We start from the raw sequence: 20,204 nt of genomic DNA, 5'->3' as shown, positions 1-20,204 counted from the left end.
ACCTCAAGTCACCCCCGTGCTAGAGCTGATATTCATATCTGAAGGAAGTCAGACATCTGAAAGAGGCTGACGTTGTCTACCTTGGGATGACAGAGTCACACACCCCTCACGCACGCTTCATAAAGCATGCCAAGAGATCAGCGTCGGGTGACGATCGGATTGGACCGCGTCTGGCAGAAGGATTCCCTCAGCTGGGCGGATGCTCCTAGTTTAGTAGCCCAAAGAGATACTTCCTTAACCAACTAACTAGCTATGACACCTCGGTGCTCTCGTTTATCGTCAATGATTCATCGGTGTGTGGAATGTACATTCGCGATTCGACGTGATGCAGCCAATCTAGGCGTAGTGACCTTGTTCATCTTGATCAGCCGGTTCAAAGTGTCCATTGCGATGGGCATGCTCTCCTGTATATATATTGTAGGGCAGGACGTAAGTATACCTATGTACTCCGTGCTCGCGACGCCACTCTGGCGGCACCCCGGGATTCGTTTCGGGATGTTGATCGTAGGAACAACGCAGGGAGATAGACCATCAAACCACCAGCACAACATGCCGAGCATTGAACATTCAGTAAAATATATTAAAGATAGGCAAAATGACTCCAGTGGCTGGTGGGTCACTCACCTGACGCGTCCCCGCCGTTTCGATGGTCACCTCATCTTAAGACTCGGACCCTCTTTTCTCACCGTCCATCTTTTTGTGTTTTTGTGTTTTTGTGTTTTGTTTTTATCTTTCCGAAGAATATAACTTTGGAAAGAGAATATGCTACCTAGTAAGTCGAGTTCCTTGATTTCTTTGCTCGTGTGAGTTGTTTGATGTGGATCCTCTCTAGATGTCAAAACTGACTCCTTGCTAGCCCCACTGCATATAATTGAAGCATAAAGGCTTCTCGGCGACATGCCTCGGTCCCTTCCAAAGTCCAGTTCTGCCTCGCGCGAACAGGAGGACACCGAAAACGCGCGCGTTCCTCAAACAGCTCCTCCCTCACCGAGTATCTACAGACGATCTCAAAGCTACCTTTCCGAAACACATACCGAATACCAGTCCCTCGATGCGCCGTTCGAGGTTACAGAAACAACGAGCCTTCTTGGGCCCGCCCAAGCCTTCCGCCGACGAGGTCCGCGACGGTCTTACACCAGCACCTCCGGGGTGTCGGGCACCGGTCCGGACTCATTTAGACACGTTCTGGCGGCTGGCAGCCTGCGGCGGACGCTAAATCATAGCCGTGCCAACTCCATGAGTAGGGGGTTCAGTCGGCGAGGGAGCATGGACGGCGACAGCAGACCCGCTAGTCTTCCTCCGTCTATGAAGGACAATCTTACTGCCTCTTCATTTCTGGATGAACGGACTTGGTATGATCAATTCACTTCCACAGATTGGGTGCATGACAGTATCGCCGATGGAGCGCGGCTTCGCCTACTCCGTCAGCGGAAAGATGTGCGAGGCCGATTGCTGGCGGCCTTCGACGGTGCGCAAGGATGGATCTTGGTCGCGCTCATTGGGTGCATCACGGCCTCCATTGCTTACTTCGTCGATGTCACCGAAGGATCGGTCTTTGATCTGAAGGAAGGCTTCTGTACGACCCGAATTTTCCACAATCGAAGGACGTGCTGTGAAGGGCTGGCTGCTTGTGATGCGTGGCGGTCCTGGTCGAGGATCTTCTCGCCATCGGGTACAGAAAGCCAGTGGGTTGACTTTGTCATATTTGTCTTTTGGGTTGTGGCATTGGCTCTCATATCGTGCGCTTTGACTCTACTCACAAAGACTGTCGTTCCTTCGTCCATTTCTCTTGCGACGCTTGATGAAAACCTGGGCGCCGACCCCCGTGGTACAAAATCTGGAAATGGCCTTGGTGCCTCGGATTCTCCTCTTTCGGAGACAGAGACAAGCCCACTGCATGGAACTTTGCCTAATTATCCGTCCCGTCCAGCTATGATCTACTACTCTGCTGCTGGCAGTGGAGTGGCAGAAGTCAAAGTCATTAACAGTGGTTTTGTCCTTCATGGATATCTGGGCTTGAAGACACTAGTCATTAAAACCATTGGCTTGATTTTTAGTGTTTCGTCTGGTTTGAGCTTAGGCAAAGAAGGCCCATACGTTCATATTGCTACCTGCGTGGGCAATATCTGTTGTCGTCTGTTCGCCAAGTATAACAAAAACGATGGAAAGCGACGAGAGGTTCTGAGTGCCAGTGCCGCTAGTGGTGTTGCTGTTGCCTTTGGTGCTCCTATTGGCGGCGTCCTCTTCAGCTTGGAAGAAGTCAGCTATTATTTCCCACCCAAGACCCTTTTCCGGACGTTCTTTTGTTGTATTGCAGCTACGTTGTCCCTCAAGTTCCTAAACCCCTATGGAACAGGCAAGATCGTTTTATTCGAAGTCCGGTACCTTTCCGACTGGCAAATCTTCGAGATTTTCGTTTTCATCCTTCTCGGTATTATGGGAGGCGCTGCTGGTGCGCTCTTCATCAAAGCCTCGAATCTATGGGCACGATCATTCCGTCGCATTCCAGCCATCAAGCGTTGGCCAATGCTTGAGGTTTTCCTCGTTGCGTTGTTTACGGGTCTTGTCAGTTTCTGGAATCGGTACACCAGGCTTGCTGTCACTGAACTTCTATTTGAGCTAGCTTCTCCGTGTGAATCAGATGTGGAAAGTACGGGCCTGTGTCCTCGCACCGACGGCATTCTTGAAATTGTCCAGGACCTTCTGGTGGCGTTTGTCATCAAGAGTTTCTTGACCATTATTACGTTCGGCATCAAAGTTCCTGCGGGAATCTACGTGCCATCTATGGTTGTTGGTGGCTTGATGGGGCGAATTGTTGGACATTTGATCCAGTACTGGGCTCTTAGACATCCGACTTTTTTCTTATTCGACTCTTGCCCTGCAGTTGCTGGAATTGAGTCGTGCGTGACTCCAGGAGTCTACGCATTGGTTGCCGCTGGAGCGACCATGTGCGGCGTGACAAGACTGTCGGTTACATTGCCTGTGATCCTGTTCGAATTGACAGGAAGTCTCAACCACGTGCTTCCTTTTTCGCTGTCGGTGCTCTGCGCCAAGTGGACTGCGGATGCCATTGAACCTCGCAGCATTTATGTAAGTTTTGAGATCCGCCTCGTAACTCAAACTCGACATTATACTAATTGAAACCAGGATCTCTTGACCGACATGAACTCCTACCCCTTCCTTGATAGCAAACTCCAACCGACCACCGATGCCTTGCTGGGGGATATAGTCCGACCAGTGCGGAAGAATCGCATCATCGATATCTCTGCATCGCCATTTTTGCCAGCCACAGACCTCCGTTTGAAACTGGAACACCTGCTCATGGCAGGCGAGCTAGACAGCGGACTTCCTATTCTACGGGACGGTGTCCTAGCTGGTCTGATCCCGGCACCGGATCTCGAGTACGCACTAGATACGCTGGGCGAGGAAGAAGAAAATACGATCTGTCTGATGGCCATGGATGCTTCTTCAGCCGTCTTGGACAGCGATAACGAGGATGCCGACGAGGTGGATTTCAGTCAATTCATTGACCCTGTAAGTTTGGTTAACTTCTTCAATATCTTGGCCCATACTAATGTGTTTATACATAGGCTCCAATCGCTCTTGATGTTCATTCCCCTATCGATCTGGTCTACCAATGCTTCGCCAAGCTAGGTCTTCGTTACCTCTGCGTTACTCGGGACGGAAAATATGCCGGCCTGGTACACAAGAAAGCATTCGTGAAATTCATGAAGGAGAATAGCGACTAGGCCGTGGAAATCGGTCGACCACTGTACTGCTTCTCATTTGCATTTTCCGGCGTTGTTTAGGCATTCTACTTCAATTGTTTGTATAGCCTTGCATATCCTCTCGTTTCATTCCATGTCTATTGATTATGTCTGCCCACTCAACCAACATTGGCACTGTGCATAGTTTTGTTGTATATATCTTTCTTTTGGACAGCTACGCGTGAAGTACAAACTTTGGAACATACTTGACTAGTCATTTATCAGGGAAGACCATATCCTACCCATGTCTAAATCAATTTTTCAAATCCAACCATCTGAACCTCAACATCCCCGTCCTTCTTCCACTCCAAATCAACACACTCTCCAACCCATTCGGAAACTTCCCCGGGGCTAACAGGCCGCCACCCATTCTTCTCGTGAAGCCCATCCAACGGGAAGAATGTATCACACTCAAACGAAGTAGGCACATCTACAGGCCCCTTTCGCACAACATTCGTCATGACAACCCTAACAGGCCGACCGCGTAGCTCTTCAGCACCCATATTCAACGTAGCATTATAAATCTCGGCCCCACCTATAACAAAAATCTTGCCAAGCGTCCCCTGCGCCCCATACACACAGTCCAACTGCTCCAAAGCCGCACCCAGGCTCGGTGTAACAATCGCATCCGTCACCGGGCCCACCGGCGGAGCTGGAACAGCATCCTTGGGCGGCTCAAGAGCCTCCTTTTCCGCACTTGTAGCCTGTGCCTGAGCGGCCTTAGCCGCCATCTTTCTCCTCATATTCCCTAATTCGGCAGTCACGCTCTCGCGAACAGACCCGGATGTGTCACGCGTGACCACAACGTTAATGCGCTTCGCGAGTGGGCGCAGTGAGGCTGGCACTGAGTCATACGTCTTGCGGCCCATGATGATGGCGTTCGTCGTGCCTGGACCCGGTGGGCGGGACGTTACGCGAGCGAAGAATGACATGTCTGTTTTTATGCGCGGCCATGGGAGCGTGCCATTTAAGCCGATTCCTAGGCGCGTGATTTCGTCTTTTGTGGTTGTCGACGCGGTGCGGATCGGGGTCGTCGCCACGATCAGGGTGAGGGAGGGAAGGGGTTGCGGGTTGTGCGGTGGCATTTTGGTTTGCGACGTGATCGCAGTTGCAATTAGAGAGGAAAATATTGTTATTCAGAGACGGGGAGTGTGATCTTTAGGTTGTGAGGGAGGATGTTGAATAGTGGAGTGGAGGCTCGCGTCGCGAACACAGAAATCGTTATCGGAATTGGGCCGCTTATCGCCTCGCGGGCAGCTCCAGGTACACGATCCAATGCCAACAGGGGAACATTACACTACTCTATTCTAACTCGGTCAGCGAAGCAGCAGAGTGATAGTCAAAAATGCGTTTGAATTCAATACCACAGGAAAACCGAATACGCCACAACACCAGTCGAATGCCAGACTAAAGGGACCAAATGGGTATCACACGCGAGACAGCTCCAAGGACCAACGACCAAAATGCTTAAAGGAGATCCGCGGAAAATTATCGTTACTTATCGGATTGCTCAGAGCTCTTGGACTTCTCAGGGTCTTCCGTCTCATGGTCCTCAGGTTCATCCGACGATGGCATCAACAATCCTTTGTCAAGTGCGCTCTGGATGGCCATCACGTCCTCCTCGAGCTTTTCACGACGCTGGACATCCCGCTCGTCTTCGCCAAGAGTATCGAGCTTACCGAAGAGCCAGAGCTCCTTCATGAGACGGTGCAAGGCGAGCAAATCCTCCGAGGCACGGATCTAAGATAGCATAATGTCAGTCTCGTGCTCTGGTGTGAATTTAGAAGCTCAACTGCATTTTTCTTGGGAAGGGGAGAGGTAGCTTGGTATGACTGGGGCGGCGCATGTCAACATACCAGCGCAGTGGATTCTACATCAATCTGGAATGCTTCTACAGCAGCATCAACGTGACTGGTGCCGTCGAACTTGTTGGCAGCAATGGCTACGATATTCTCGAACCGCTGCAGCAGCTGCGAGATATCATAGTCGACGCGATCTGCCGCAATACATTGTTAGCGGAAAGGTATGGAGGCAGGATATAGTTTCAATGGCTCTAATCTAGTACACACCAAGCAACTCCTTGGCAGTTGGACACGAATCCATGGTTGGAGCGTACTTTTTGTTGTCTTTGGATGATGATGAGGGTAAATCCGCGATCCATGTTGATTACGATAAGAAAAATTGTGGGGCTGGAAGATACGGGTAGACACGGGACGGAACCGACATTATCCGAACTTAACATCCTAACAAGCCAAGGAGTAAGCCATCATCGCTCCATATCTTGAGGGCCTTGCTCTTCAATGCCTCCCATTCCTCGTCTTCGAAATTGAAGACCCGCCGGAGTGCTATGAATAGACGTGAAAGTGTCTGCATATCTAGGAAAGAGCTTTCAGGTCCAAGAGCGAAGAAGAGTCTTTGGGCCTTTCTACCCTCGAGGGCATACATAGTTGGCAAGATCTTCGCGGCCCTTTTCACGAAAGCTAGTAGCTAGCCGCAATTCCTCCGCAGCTAGCCCATTAGAGCCGTTGTAGAACTCGGTCAGCGGCCACATCATGCACGGGGAACAGAATGCGGTTTGCGTCCATTCCCAGTCTATGACTCCCACAATATCGAAACAATCATTAACCAAAATATGGTCACCCTTATCATCCAGGTTTTGCTAAGCCGTCAGGCGGTGAAGACTAATAAGTCGCATTTATCACCTAGGCACTTCAGATAGGCTATAGCCATAGATGTATGTAACTAGAAATACTGAATATGCTTGCTAAATGAATCCAACGTATTGAGTAACGGCTTGTATAGGAGCCCACAGTTCTTTACAGTATAGGCTGTATCACACGGCGAAAATGTGATATTTAGCCGTCAAGTGGTGGAATACCCGAAGCAGCAACACTAGTCTTCAAGCTGATATCCTCATTCAAATCTGATGGTGATCATACACTTTGCAGATCAGGAGGATGCCAGCTTGATATTGAACTAAGACCGCATGACACTAGCCCGTGACAATAGTTGTATGTCTTAATTGGCCATATAGTTCGACATCTCCTACATAGTAGACTTCTCTTAGCACAAACATTGGGCTCACTTTGTTATCGTAGTGTGCGAATAGTACTAGCGGTGCAAGTTGGAAGACCTCGCACTGCTAGACATTAAGTAACATGTATTATGTAGAATACGAAATATGAATAGACGTTATGGAATGGTGGAGTATACAGCCTTGGAATGCGCGTATAGTAGAAGGTCTAGCCCTGGGGCCTATGATCGTCCTTTTTCCTCCACTTTAACTCTCCGCTTTACTCTCCGCCCCTACCGTGCGTCACCGCCTACACCCTTCGACAATGGTTCCTCTCTAAATTACTCCTCACAACAATAATCCTTTCCTCCTGTTGCTAGGTTTGCTACCTGGAACCCTTTACCTCCGTGTCTGTATCATACTCTTGAGACCTCTATAGTCGCAACCTTGTGTTACTTTGGTCTCGATTTCGCATCACTTCGCTTGCACCGACGGCCCAATCATCCGCGACTCAACTTGTGCCTGGCACATCATATACCATACGTCACCGAATACTTCGTCGCGTCTTTCTGTGAACTTGAGATTGTTCGTGAATCGCCTCAAACCCGTCAATAATCTCCATTACGATACCAACCATCTTGAAACGCGTTCCCTTCATCTGTGCCAATACCATCGTCTATCTTCCATCGTCTATCTTCCCTCAACTCCCTGCTGGATGTTCTGATCAGGTCTCCAGATATTTGTCCTTCGAAGACAGGGTGGACGGCCGGTGGGCCGTCTCACAGATTGAAGGCGGCAGGAGATATTGGAGAAAAAGGTGTCGAATTCAAGTGACGCCGTTCGCGCCCCTGCTCTTAGGGTGGACCCCGCGTCACCTTCTCTGCTTTATTTTCTTTTTATCTTGAATTCTCAACACTGGAAACTGGACTGGCGATGGACGCGCAGTATCCCTTTGCTTCCCGTGACGACATTTGGCGTGTTTTTGACGAGTTGAAGGAGCTCCACATTGCCCAGTACGAGCAAGGAGAACGGCTCGCGCAACTGGAGCGTCGCCGGGACGAGGATGCCCGACTGAGAAGTCCTTGGTGTCCTGTCTCGCCGTTTCCGCACTCGGTTGGGGCAATCGCTCCAGGTAGTCCACCTCTGCCCTTCACGATCAGCTCGCCACTTACCAAGACATCCCTTCCAGACCCCACTTTCCACTCACCCCCGGATGCTTTCAAAGGATTCGATCAAGGTCATCATTCCGCAATGGCCAGTTCTGCAATCGGATTCGATGGCGAAGACGAGCCTAGACGGGGTGCGTCACGAGCCAACAGTGTCCGTTTTGACGAAAGTGCGATCCACGGGAACGGCCAGGCTAGCCGTTCCAGCAATGACCTTCCTCTGCGGACCGGCAGCGGCTTGAGCACCCACCCGCTTCTTGAGCGGACATTTTCACATCAATCTGATGGACGATTGAGCTCCTCTGGCCACTCACACCATTCCGCTCGGACTAACAGCCTGCGCCTGAATACCACTCGGCTGCTTGGTACTACGCCTATCGAGTCCCCTCTGATTCCCCCTCCTGGACTCTTCTTGCTTGGACCGGTCCCGTCCATCATTCGCTGCTGGTTGACTGATACTTTCACTAATGGCTCTCTCCTCTACGCAGCCGTTTGCTCGGGCTCTTACATCTCAAGTTTGGGTCTCTCTATGGTCCGCGAATTCGGGTTGGAGAACATGATTGTGTGCGAGGGCGATGTAGAGTACATCAAGCTCCCACTTTATCTTCCTGAAGCACTTATTCATCCATCTTCATCACGCCCCGGAACCCCTACTCACCAAGTTCCTGCCGTGACCATTCGCTTTGTGGTTCGCGAGACAGAAGTCGGCGATAATTCGATTCAAATCATCATTGGAAGCGATGTGATGCGTGCGCACAATGCTGATATTTTATTCTCGCAAGATAAACTGATCATGGTGGACGATGACCACAACCGCGTGTCTGTCCCCCTCGTTCGTCCCGAGAAGGACTCCGTGTTTAAGTCCCTCCGCACTTCTCCTAATACTGGAGACATACTGGAACCTCCTACTAACGGACATCCATCCGTTGGTATCATTGGCCGGCCTGCCAATGTTCAACAGAAACCGGCCTCAGCGCCCCCATCGACTAGTCTGTCTGGCAGCGAGAATAGCGATCCTCACAAGTCCCACCTACAGAACCCCCAGGCTCATGTTCACATTTCAGCTGAAACGCGCTCAGCTACTGTCAATCCACCGACTTCTGAGCCTACTAAAACTGAGGATATGCCATCTTGGGGTGGCCCATGGCGTCGCGATGCCAAGAAATCCGCCAGCACTGCCCAGAAGGCGGCGGATAAACGCGAGATGAAGGTCTTCCGCACCGGAAAATCCACGAGCCATGCAAACTCCACAACTTCGGGCTCGGGTCCTAGCAGTGCTACCACTGAGCAGGCCGACAAGTCGTCTTTGCCGATTACTTCTGCCCACCACCCAACTACACCTTCGGACAAGTATGGCACGCTAAATCCCGTGGGTGGTGCATCGGCGTTTGGATGGCTCAACCCACCCCATCACAATGCCTCCTCCTAGATGAAACAGACTAGGCTTGGCTTTTATGTTTGATTCCAACCGAATCTGAAATGATCTCGGCTTCTGGCATGATACGCAAGGGTTGCGATTCCCTGTAAATCAGGAAAAGTGAGAGGCGCTGAGTTAAAAGGCTGCCAACATAGAAGGGGAACCCCTTTTTCTTTTTAGCTTGTAGTATTGCCGGAATGACCTACTAAGTAAAAGAGAAAAAAATTGAGGAAAAAATGATATTCTTACCATTTAATTCGCATGACCAGTACAATATCAACTGATTCAATTCTATTAGTATATGTATAGTCCTCCTCATCTCCCATACATTCATAGGTACAGGGCTGGACGTTAGTAAATATTAGTAATCAATACTCCAGGGGGCTGGAGTGCAAAATTTACGAAAGGAATCTCAGCTTCTGCCTGGCAAGATTACCGTCGTTGTCTTTCTCGTTCGTTTAAAATCACTGCCGAATTCGAGATCCAGAACGAGGACGACTGTCCTTGAGAGCAATAATAATGGCAGGTCTGCTGGATCTTCCAGCTGAATTGATTCTAGCCATCGGTAACTACCTACAAATGGGTAAGAGACAGGTACCGCTGCTATTCCATGAAATTGGAGATGCCTACCGCTACGCGATAGAGCGTGATCCACCACCTGGCTCCAAATCCCTTCATTCTTTCCTACTCGCCACCTGTCGCCTGAATAGTCTTCTACAGCCACTTTTCTATCGTGATATATTTGTCCGCAGATATGGTCATGTCGGCGCACCATCTCCACTGCAGCAGCTAAATCGGAGTCTTGAGAAGGACCCAGGTCTCCAAGAGCACATCATCTCAGCGATCATTCCATGTGGCGACTCTATTTATGATATCCATCATTTCTTTTGGTTCTCCAACATACGAGACCTTACTATTCACAAGTTCAGTGATTGGGAGCCTTTAGAATTTCCAAACAACTCACATATTGGCACTTCAACTGTGGAATGTCTAAAGCTGATTGATTGTGGGGCGCATGAGGGAGCTCTAGCCGCTGTATTAAGCTGGCCGGCATCTTTGAAGACGCTTCACTACGACGCCGAGCAAGGTGAGTGGGAGGGCCATATTGGGGACGAACCAGCCAAAACCTGGACATGTGCTGCTTTTGTGCGCACGCTGCAATCGCAAAAAACAACGTTGGTAGAACTGACGATGACACGGCCACCGCTTGTCCATGAAGGACTGGGCAATGGACCTCGCATTGATCTGAGCGAGTTCATGGCCCTTAGAATCCTGCGCATTTATCATGTCTTCCTCTGTGGGTGGGATGCTCCGCATGGGGTCTGGAAAGGCTTACCTCACAGTCTGGAGGTGTTGGAGATTTTTTATGACGATACCGAGCTCACTGAATTCTTGAGTGAGACTGATAATTTGGAGCACGACAGTTTTATGCTCGATTTGATCCAGCATAAGAGGGTGCATCTTCCATATTTACACACAGTGAACATCTACTCGGCTGAAACAGTTCCTGATTCTGAAACAGAGGAGGATATGCCCGAGGGAAGCTGGAGGCTGGCACCATCTTTGCTCGCGCGCGAAGCGAAATCCGCTGGTGTTAAGCTGAAAGTATGGCTGGGATACGGGTATAATCAAGACTCTGAGAAACCGACGTTTTCGAGTCACTAGTCAAATCAAAGTGTATTTAGCAAAGTGGTAACCACTTATCACATGCATTCTCTCCTAGAACATCTACTATGAAAGATAAGTTAAGCACTATATTTTACTTAAACCAAGTTCCATCAAATCAAATCTTTGAAAAAACCCCCAAAGCCCCCTTCGTATTATCCTTCGTTTCCTTAACAAGCCCACTAACAGCCCGGAACGCTTCGTGCGAAGCATCACCAAGAATCTCAAAAAGGACACTCTCACTACTCGTAACAACAGCCCCAGCATCCCTCAATCTGGCAAGCGCAATCCCCCTCTCCTCGGTGTTCATACTACTAACGCCATCAACGAGGATGTAAACACGGTGACCGCGCTCGAGAAGATCAAGCGTCGTCTGCGTCACGCAGATATGCGTCTCGATCCCGACGATTATCACGTCAAGGGGCGCAGAGCCGGGGGCTGGGAGCAGCTTCTCGATCTCCGGGGTTATCATTGAGAAGAGGGTTTTATCTACGTCAGCTCGGACGTGTGTGTCGCTGAGGTGTTGCTGGAGTTCTGGCACGGTGTTGCCGAGTTTCGCGCGGTTCTGAGTTGTTATGAACACGGGGATTTTGAGGGCTGAGGCTGCGCGGAGCATTTTTTCAGCCGTTAAGACCCTGTTTGGTTGGTTGGCTTTTTGGTTTCAATTGTTCTTGGGATATGGGATTCGTACAGTTTGGGGAACTCGTAGATCCCATTGCGAAATTTTTCTTGGATGTCGCAGATGCTTTGGAATTGAGTCATTAGTTCGGATTTTGAGGCTATATATCCTTGTTTGATACTGGGGGTTTGCATACAAGAGTGCCGGATTGCCTGGTCTAGTGTTAACTTGCACTGCATTGGGATTCGGGGGTTTCTTACGGATCCGAGATGAGCGCGCAAGGGTAGCCATTACTGCAACAGTTTGTGGTTCCTATGTGAGGTTTTTAGGGACTCGGTAAAATGTAAAGAAGAGAAGAATTGGCGGGGACGCGGGGAGTCGGAGAAGTCGGAAATGCGGGGAAGAAGCCGAGGGAAGACGAGCTGGTATACTACTATCTTTGTTTCTTTTACCGTAAATTTGAATCAAGTATGGTCATATTTGGATCGGTATATATCGCTCGTCTACTAATCTAGGGATCTATAGCTTCACCTCATGCACCTTGGCCCGACCGACAAACCAGCTGTCATCACCGTTTGCCGCCGCTGTGCGAATGGCATAAAGCTCGTCGACGAATGCCGGGACGAAGCTTCCCGGGCCGCGAACATAATCTTTGGCCGCTGCGTTCTCCGCTGCAATCTCGTACATGAGAATCCCAGACAGCACTGCGAGGAGTCTGTCAGAGCGGTGGGCAGCCAGGAAACAGCCGGAGATTGTGCCGATGGCACAGCCGGTCTGTAAATTCATGTTAGCTGTGTACTAAAAGGATGTGTTTGGGGAGGTTGCATACTCCGGTCACTTGCCCCAGGTATGGGTGGCCATTCTCGACGGCAATGACCCGCTCGCCATCGCTGAGGTAGTCCGTTGCTCCGGTCAAAAGCACAACGTTCCCTATCTTAAATTAGAAAAGAGGAATCACAGCTAGAAAGCCCTAGAGAGTCACTTACGCTCCCGGAGAGCCAGGTCCCGAGCCAAGGTGGCTTTTTGATTGCCGTCAAGGGTACTCGGTCCACTGTCGACACCGCGCTGTTGGACAGTACTGCTACCCCAAGCTTGGCGAATTTCGCCCTCGTTGCCTTTGATCAGATCAAAATAACCCGCGGCCATAAGCTGGGTCACTGCATTGCGGCGAATGTGTGTCGCAGCCGCACCGACTGGGTCGTAGACGACTGGGTTGCCCCGCTCATTGTACGCCTTGATGGCTTTTAAGTAGTTTGAGACACTCTCGCTAGTCAATGTACCCATGTTGATCAAAAGAGCACCATCAAACTTGCGCAAGTCGGTGGCTTCATCGCCATATGGAGACATGATAGGAGATGCGCCACTGTAGAATGGTTAGCATGAAAAATGGCCGGCTAGGTACAATATACTGACATAGAAAGGGCAACGTTGGCTACGAAGTTTGACACAACAAAATTGATCATGTTGTGTACGAGAGGATGCACCTCGACCATCTTACGGATGATTTGGGGCACCTCATTCAACAAGGCCTCGCTCTCGTTAGCACGAGGAGGATTGAGAGCCTGTGCAAACCGGGGAGGGTTTCTGATGAGCCCGGCGAATTTCTCGGCAGATGCTTTGGGGTCATCAGCTGCCACGATCGCACTAACAATGGCTACTCCATCCAGTGCTTTCTTTGGTGACTGAGACTGATAGAGCACTCGTTGCACATTAGAGTGGTTGATGCCGCCGATAGAAACCGTGCCTATGGCGGAAGATTTAATGGCATCTAGGATGGCTTGAGTACCTGCCGTCCCGATGACTGACTTGGTATTGGTTTTGCTATGGGTGGTTAGCGTCTATTGATGGGTGTTGGCATATTCGAAATGTGGACTTACGTGGGGGTGGCAAACATAGTACCAATTCCGATATAGTCGGCGCCATCTGCGGTGGCTTTTATAGCCTCCTCGACTGAGGACGTACTGATACCAATAATGGCATTCTCGGGAAGAAGCTTTTTTGCTTCCGCGAAGCCTATATTTGACATTAATACATGTATTTTTGTAGAATTGTAGCAACGAACTCATGTCATCTTGACCTAGATGCACGCCCTCGGCACCAATGGCAAGAGCCACATCGACCCGGTCATTAATCAAAAGAGGCACATTGTACTTCTTGGTTATCTGGTGTAGTTTCCGGGCAGTTTCCACCAAGAGACCAGTGTCATTGGTTTTGTCCCGGTATTGCACCACTGTCACGCCTGCAGTAGGGGTTAGTTGAATAATTGGCAGGAAGGCTGGAGCACCGTTCACCTCCTTGCAAAGCACTTTCTACCACTGTGCATAAATCTCGTCCCTTGAGAATGGCCGGCGTCGAATCCGTGACCAAATAGAGCGACAGATCTACGGACATGGTGTGTTGGCCTTGGGCCGGACAAAGGCGGGGAGTTTCGGAGTAGTAGATCCGAAGTCGTTCTGACGAAGAGAATCAAACCGAAATGAACAACGGATTGACAAGTCCAGCAGAGGCTGTACAACGCAAGACAATGTACTTAAGTCACCGAAGGAGATTGCCGTTTATCGTTGTGTGGTCATGGTGGGGTCTTGCAAGGTTCGGCCTGTACTCGTCCGGGTGTAGAGAATATTGTAAAATTCACTCAGAACACCTATATATGCTTCAATATTGCCAATGGTTTGCTTTCAAAGTGAAGAGACTCAAACATAAGGCAATCCTTGTCAAAAGTCGCCTCCCATGTACTACTATACTCAACGTTCAATGGCCATTTATACTCCGAGTTATTTCCGGCACGTGCCCGCTGACATAACCGTGATTTGTCAAATTCTGCTTTTCATTTTCTTCTTCTACTTTTTCCCAACACTCAAACACTGACAGGCATCGAGTGATTTTCGAAGCCTTTATCTATCTACCGCGTGGACTTCCAGTTCTACGCTATTCATTATTGATCACTGGTTAGTTCGGCCTCGCCATCATCACTTTCCACCGTCCGCCCCAAGGTCTCCGACCTCTGACTCGGATTCCCGAAAGAACTTCGATCGTTCCCAGCAAGCAACACGTTGAGAAGTTTCCCGCGAACTTGTCTATGTATTCGTCCTCCGTCCAAAATTTCGAACATCACCTGCCGCTCAAGCTGCAAACGTTTCGCGCGCCGAAACCTTGCAGCATACACCTTCGATCCTGTGGCTGAATACCCCGGATCTTTCCTCCCCAATTTATTGTGACTTTTCCTAAAGAAATCACATTCTATAATCCCCAAAAAAGAAACTTGACACGCATGTCTTGTCTCGTCAACAAAATTCTCATCCAGAATCCTCCCAGCTTTCCCTCAAGCAAGCCCACTGTTCCATTCTAGTGAACCAACCGCTCAGTTAAACCGTCATCATGGCCACCGTCAATATTCGCCGGGATATCACGGATCCCTTCTATCGCTACAAGATGGAAAAGCTCCAGGCTAAAGTCGAGGGCAAGGGCAACGGTATTAAGACCGTTGTCGTCAACCTGAACTCGGTCGCCCAGTCTCTCAGTCGGCCTCCTGCCTATCTCATCAAGTACTTCGGGTTTGAACTTGGTGCCCAGGCCAACGCTAAGCCCTCCGACGAACGTTGGATCATCAACGGTTCTCACGATGCCCCCAAGCTCCAGGACTACCTTGACGGCTTCATCTCCAAGTTTGTGCTATGCAAGAAGTGCAAGAACCCTGAGACCGACGTCTCTATCAAGGACGACAAAATTACCCTGGACTGCAAGGCCTGTGGGCAGCGGTCTGATGTTGACCCTCGCCTCAAGCTAAGCACTTTCATTGTTCGCAACAACCCTAAGGGTGGCAAGAAGGAGAAAAAGAAGTCCCGCCGTGAGCGAAACAAGGAGAAGGCTGCCAATGGCGAGGATGCTAGTCCAGGTGACAGCAACAACTCCGAGAATGGTGATGATGGAGATTATGCTCTCGAGGCCAACAGCGATGATGAAGTGACCCGTCAAGCTCAGGCCATCGAGGCCGAGGCCGAGATCAAGGATCATGAGTGGGCCGTTGACGTTTCCGAAGAGGCCGTGAAGGCTCGTGCTAAGGAGCTCCCCTTGGACCTCAAGCGTGCCCTTGTCCTTGAGGATGTTGATGATGAGGGAGCTGATGGACCCTCGTCCTACGAGCAATTGGGCAGCTGGATCGTTGAAACCGCTGCTGAGAAGGGCGGTGTTACCAACGTTAGTGATGTTGAGATCTACATGAAGGCTAAGGAGTTCGGCATTGAGAGCAAGCACAAGACTGTTGCCGTTCTGGCACAGAGCATCTTCGATGAGAAGATTGCTAAGCAGATTGAAGGTCGCGCTGGTTTGCTCAAGAAGCTGATCACCTCCGATCGCCATGAGAAGGCTTTCCTCGGTGGTACCGAGCGCTTCGTTGGCCAGGATCACCCGGAGCTTGTCGTCCAGATCCCTGCCATATTGCTGGGCTACTACCAGAACGACCTTGTGTCTGAGGAAACCCTCAAGGCGTGGGGTGCCAAGACCAGCAAGAAGTACGTTGATATCTCGACCAGCAAAAAGATCCACAAAGCTGCTAAGCCCTTCATTGAGTGGCTGGAGAATGCCGAGAGTGACGAGGAGAGCGAAGAAGACAGTGAGTAGACGGTCCACGCTGCGTACGCTATTTTGTACCCTTCGCTATTTGCTATTTGCCTCTATTCTTAATTGAACATGCAGTTTTGGGCCTTGGTCTGCCCATCTGGCATTAAGTGCTCGGTTCGATTTTCATGTTAGTTTAGCTCATCAATCCCCACTCCTTTACAATGAATATCTATATGGTATCAACCATAATCAATTTTCATCCACACTAGTCGTACTTCAGTACTTGTACAAGTTATGTACGAAAGCAGAAACTTTTTGTCATGCAATGCTATTAACGACGAAAAGCAATAACTAGAACATTATCTCAGCAAGTCTAACTTGCCCCTCCTCGCCATTGAAAAGGATATTAGTAGCACCACCACAGTTACTAGCATTACCTGTAGGGACCACATCCGCCCTTAGGCGATGCCGCATAAAGATAAACCACGTTAAATCCACATTCCAAGTCTCCATCGCCCGAATCGCTTCCTCGACAGAAACCATATTTTCACCATAAGTATCATTCACAGACATAGTCGTCCTCGAAGAGAAGAAATAGTACTCTGGCCCCACAAACAACGCAATCCAGCCACCAAGGATCTCGCAAACCCTATCACCCACTTCCAACGGTAACCGGACATGCAAAAGAACAGTGATAAAAAGAGAGACCAACGCGCGCCACAGACGGTGGTGCGGCGTGAAGAATCTCGATCCCGGCGTTGAGGGGGAGAGCGAAAGGGACGAATATAGGGCCAAGTGTAGAGTGGACGCCAGATCTCCTGATTCAGCGGCAGTCACGGTCACGGTCGTAGCCTGGGACCGGGCACGGCGTTCGTTCGCGGCCTCGGCGTCAACGCGCACTTTATCCCATACTCGGCGGTACAGCCGATCCCAGCGGGGGAATTCGGTTTCGACGCGCGTGGCCATAAAATCACCCGCGCCTTTGCACATTGCTTCCATGGCCTCGCAGGCTGCTACCGTGACGAATGTTTCTTCTTGGTGGTCTGGGATTTCGGGGTTGCGGGTTGATTCTGTGGATGAGGTGGCGATGAGGGATTTGGAGGTTTCATTTTTTTGTGACGAGGGGAAGATTATTCGGCTTGCTACTGTCGGCCAGAGGTCGTTTATTAGAGGAAGAAAGCTGGTTTCGTTTTGGGATAGGGCGGGTAGGACATCGATGAGGATTGAGAGGAGGGAGCGTCGAAGGTAGGGAGATGGTGAGGTTAGGTGGGACGGGATAGATTTGACAATGTGGAGGAGGAGGGCATGGGTTTTGCTAAGCGGCTTCTCGGCGTCTTCTGGCTCTTTGGGGGGTGGGAGTGACGGCGCGTCCGATTCGGCTTGGTTCAGAAGCTCTTCAATGGACGGCTCTGGAGGAGGCTTGTCGTATGTTTCTGACCATGGCTTTTTGGGGTGAGGGATTTTGCCATCAGCATCTACTAATTCGTCCTCGGCATGCCGTTTGGCTTTGCGGTTGGCAATTTTCGCGGCGATGCTTGGGATTGAGAGATTCTCGTATTGAGACTTGCGGGTGTCGTGGGAGCCATTCTCTTTGCTTTCCTCGATTGTGAGCAAAGAGGGTTTCTTCGCCCCTTCCTCGACGACTGCAGCTAGTGTTTTGAACATCACCTCAACGAGTTTGGGATAACCGTGATATAGATCCAAGATACCAAATATAGAATCAACCAGATCATCCAGATAAGGTATCAACGGGGCACCGCAAAGCTTGACCATCATAAACAGGACTTGTGGCGGATAGGGTGACACGTCAAATGTATTGAGTTTCAAGGCTACCGAGTTCACCAAATAGTCCACGTTCTCAATGATCATCGTACTCGTGTCTGGGTAGTTGCAGGCATTGGTCAAGATATTTAGGCATGTCATGGCGTGGCGTTGAAGGTTAGGATTATGTGATGCCAACAGCTGTAAAGTTGGGTAGAGCGCATCTATGAGCTCAGGTCGGAAATCCTGGCCAAGTTGCTGAGCTTGGAGAGCCACGGATTCCAAAGCCAGTGCTGATGTACGCCAATCATCTGTTCCATCGACTGACAGTTCGTTCAGTATATTTAATGAGATATAATACAACTCTTCAATCATGCCGCCACGGTCAGTTGATGAGACAGACCCCTCAACATGCTCAAGACAGATGAAATCGTCAAAGCTGGCTGTTGCTGTAGTGCTGTCCCGCAAGAAAGTCATCGCCAACCAGAAAGGTGCAATAACAGAATCACTTGATGTCGTGTGCATACGGTTGACAATTGATCGAGTGATCTCATTTCCAGACTCAGACAAATTCAATCTAGTAATCATTGACTGTAGATCTTTGAGAGTTTGTTGCTGGCTTTGGTGTTCCAAAATGATGGGAGGAAATAGCTTCGATCTAGCGTCGGTGTTGAGCACCTCCCAGTTGAAGCTATCATCCATTGAGGCTAACGGCTGGAGAGCATTGGTGTTTCGCTTGACAACGGCACCGAGGCTATCACATAGGCCGGATGCCAAACCGCTGGTAAGCAAATCTGATCCAGATTGAACTTGAGATAGGACCTGAAAGACCGTGGAGATCTGACGAAGCCCCCACTGCTTAGCAATTTCATCGTTGCCTTGCATGATTCGAGGGAAAGAAGTGAGCCAGGTATGCAGAGATTCTTTTAAAGAATCCAATACTGTGGGGTATGTTGTGGCAAGATGAGTTACGTTCTTAAAGGCTTCATTCGCCCCCTCATCCTCTTTATCTGCCAGAACAACAACCGTTTCAATCATCATAGGCAGAGAATCTGAAAGTGTGGTTTGGCACTCTTCAATTACCATTAGGGAGAGGTCTAGGACGGCAGACTGAACCTCTGTCCGTTGATGGCGGCGAACTTGGATAACACTAGCCAGCGCGAGCTTGATCTGCGTTGTGGTGGCTTTCAGCCAGGCTTCATCCAGAGCTATTTTATCGCTTCGCAGCTCGGGCGGGGAGACTTCCAAGGCGACACGGTCGTTGAGAACAGCTCTTAGGAGCCCCGTGAGAATCTGCAAGGAAGTCTGGAGGAGCTTGTATGACCTGCGAGTCTGTGTTGACGGCCTTAGAATCTTAGCCAGTGCCGACACAGTCCGGGGCATGATGCTGGCAAGCACAACGCGGTCCGTAACTCGAGCATAAAGTGCTTGCAAAGCCTTAGCGGCTGCCAGGCAGATCTCATCTGATCTATCATCGACAATTCCCTCTAGCAGGATATATACTGTTTGGTCGACAACCGTCGCCGTGCCGATCTCGTGATAGATTGTCCGTTCTGGGACAGGCCCTTCCAAGACCGTAAATATAGTACCGAGGCAGTCGAATCCAGCAATACACAGTTCTTCCGGAACTTTCGGCTTCGGTGGTTGCTTTTCTTCCGTCTTGTTCGGAGATCCCCCCACGATCAACGTCAACAGGATTATGAGTTGCTTGCCCATTGCAGGAGATAGCCTCTGCCGCCATCCATCGGCGACCAGTATTCGCAAACAGTGGACGGCGGACTCTAAGCATCGTGCGGGTAGTCTTTGTGTTTCATTGAAGATATGCGACAATGGAAAGAATGCATATTCAGCTAGCTTCTCGTCTAGCGTATTGTTCCCCGCAAGTTCCTTTAAACAGTTGTGCACCGGCTCAAGGGCTCGGAATATGTCGGCAGCGGAAGCATGATTTCCTCGGAAACGGAGGCCCACGGAGCTGAGTTCAATGCATGGTGCTCGAAGCTATTCAGAAATCAGCATTGGTCGTCCTAAGAGCCGAAGAAGCATATCATACCTGTTTGAAAGATTCTTGCCGGAGGTTTTCCATTGCAGCCGAACAAGGTCAGGCGGCGTCAGAGTTGCAAGATAGTAGGCTAAGTGTTGAGTAGTATCAAATCAGTAGAGCACCATGGAACACCGTCTAGCAGAGCCATCGTGATCGAACTGCATCCCCAAGCTGCACCGCTCTGTCACCTGCCGG

At 50.0% G+C, this 20,204-nt stretch overlaps 9 protein-coding genes across 9 annotated transcripts; 4 read left to right on the top strand and 5 right to left on the bottom strand.

The window, feature by feature from the left end:
• Window positions 1–897: 897 nt before the first annotated feature.
• On the top strand, window positions 898–3,749 carry N7518_008237 (putative voltage-gated chloride channel (ClcA); the record flags this gene model as incomplete). Its single annotated transcript, XM_057189164.1, has 3 exons — window positions 898–3,090; window positions 3,148–3,534; window positions 3,591–3,749. 3 exons carry the CDS (start codon window positions 898–900, stop codon window positions 3,747–3,749), a joined length of 2,739 nt encoding a protein of 912 aa, XP_057040867.1.
• A 266-nt stretch (window positions 3,750–4,015) lies between these two features.
• N7518_008236 (dihydrofolate reductase) lies at window positions 4,016–4,852 on the bottom strand (the record flags this gene model as incomplete). Its single annotated transcript, XM_057189163.1, has 1 exon — window positions 4,016–4,852. The coding sequence occupies one exon, from the start codon at window positions 4,850–4,852 to the stop codon at window positions 4,016–4,018; it is 837 nt and encodes a 278-aa protein (XP_057040866.1).
• A 409-nt stretch (window positions 4,853–5,261) lies between these two features.
• Window positions 5,262–5,870, bottom strand: N7518_008235 (RNA polymerase II mediator complex head subunit MED22; the record flags this gene model as incomplete). Its single annotated transcript, XM_057189162.1, has 3 exons — window positions 5,262–5,507; window positions 5,624–5,763; window positions 5,837–5,870. The coding sequence occupies 3 exons, from the start codon at window positions 5,868–5,870 to the stop codon at window positions 5,262–5,264; spliced, it is 420 nt and encodes a 139-aa protein (XP_057040865.1).
• A 1,843-nt stretch (window positions 5,871–7,713) lies between these two features.
• N7518_008234 (uncharacterized protein) lies at window positions 7,714–9,375 on the top strand (the record flags this gene model as incomplete). The annotated part of the gene is made up of 1 exon (XM_057189161.1): window positions 7,714–9,375. The coding sequence occupies one exon, from the start codon at window positions 7,714–7,716 to the stop codon at window positions 9,373–9,375; it is 1,662 nt and encodes a 553-aa protein (XP_057040864.1).
• A 507-nt stretch (window positions 9,376–9,882) lies between these two features.
• Window positions 9,883–11,028, top strand: N7518_008233 (uncharacterized protein; the record flags this gene model as incomplete). Its single annotated transcript, XM_057189160.1, has 1 exon — window positions 9,883–11,028. One exon carries the CDS (start codon window positions 9,883–9,885, stop codon window positions 11,026–11,028), a length of 1,146 nt encoding a protein of 381 aa, XP_057040863.1.
• Window positions 11,029–11,146: 118 nt separating this feature from the next.
• On the bottom strand, window positions 11,147–11,644 carry N7518_008232 (uncharacterized protein; the record flags this gene model as incomplete). The annotated part of the gene is made up of 1 exon (XM_057189159.1): window positions 11,147–11,644. One exon carries the CDS (start codon window positions 11,642–11,644, stop codon window positions 11,147–11,149), a length of 498 nt encoding a protein of 165 aa, XP_057040862.1.
• Window positions 11,645–12,166: 522 nt separating this feature from the next.
• On the bottom strand, window positions 12,167–14,038 carry N7518_008231 (bifunctional hydroxyethylthiazole kinase/thiamine-phosphate diphosphorylase; the record flags this gene model as incomplete). The annotated part of the gene is made up of 7 exons (XM_057189158.1): window positions 12,167–12,421; window positions 12,477–12,577; window positions 12,634–13,010; window positions 13,061–13,468; window positions 13,525–13,660; window positions 13,710–13,886; window positions 13,939–14,038. The coding sequence occupies 7 exons, from the start codon at window positions 14,036–14,038 to the stop codon at window positions 12,167–12,169; spliced, it is 1,554 nt and encodes a 517-aa protein (XP_057040861.1).
• A 987-nt stretch (window positions 14,039–15,025) lies between these two features.
• Window positions 15,026–16,267, top strand: N7518_008230 (translation initiation factor eIF5; the record flags this gene model as incomplete). Its single annotated transcript, XM_057189157.1, has 1 exon — window positions 15,026–16,267. The coding sequence occupies one exon, from the start codon at window positions 15,026–15,028 to the stop codon at window positions 16,265–16,267; it is 1,242 nt and encodes a 413-aa protein (XP_057040860.1).
• A 291-nt stretch (window positions 16,268–16,558) lies between these two features.
• N7518_008229 (uncharacterized protein) lies at window positions 16,559–20,051 on the bottom strand (the record flags this gene model as incomplete). The annotated part of the gene is made up of 2 exons (XM_057189156.1): window positions 16,559–19,966; window positions 20,019–20,051. 2 exons carry the CDS (start codon window positions 20,049–20,051, stop codon window positions 16,559–16,561), a joined length of 3,441 nt encoding a protein of 1,146 aa, XP_057040859.1.
• Window positions 20,052–20,204: the final 153 nt, after the last annotated feature.

This window comes from Penicillium psychrosexuale (assembly GCF_028828465.1).
Source record: "Penicillium psychrosexuale strain IBT 29551 chromosome Unknown utg000004l, whole genome shotgun sequence".
NCBI lineage: Eukaryota > Fungi > Ascomycota > Eurotiomycetes > Eurotiales > Aspergillaceae > Penicillium > Penicillium psychrosexuale.
Note: the sequence above shows the minus strand (reverse complement) of the source record. Positions and strands in the feature narration are given on the sequence as shown.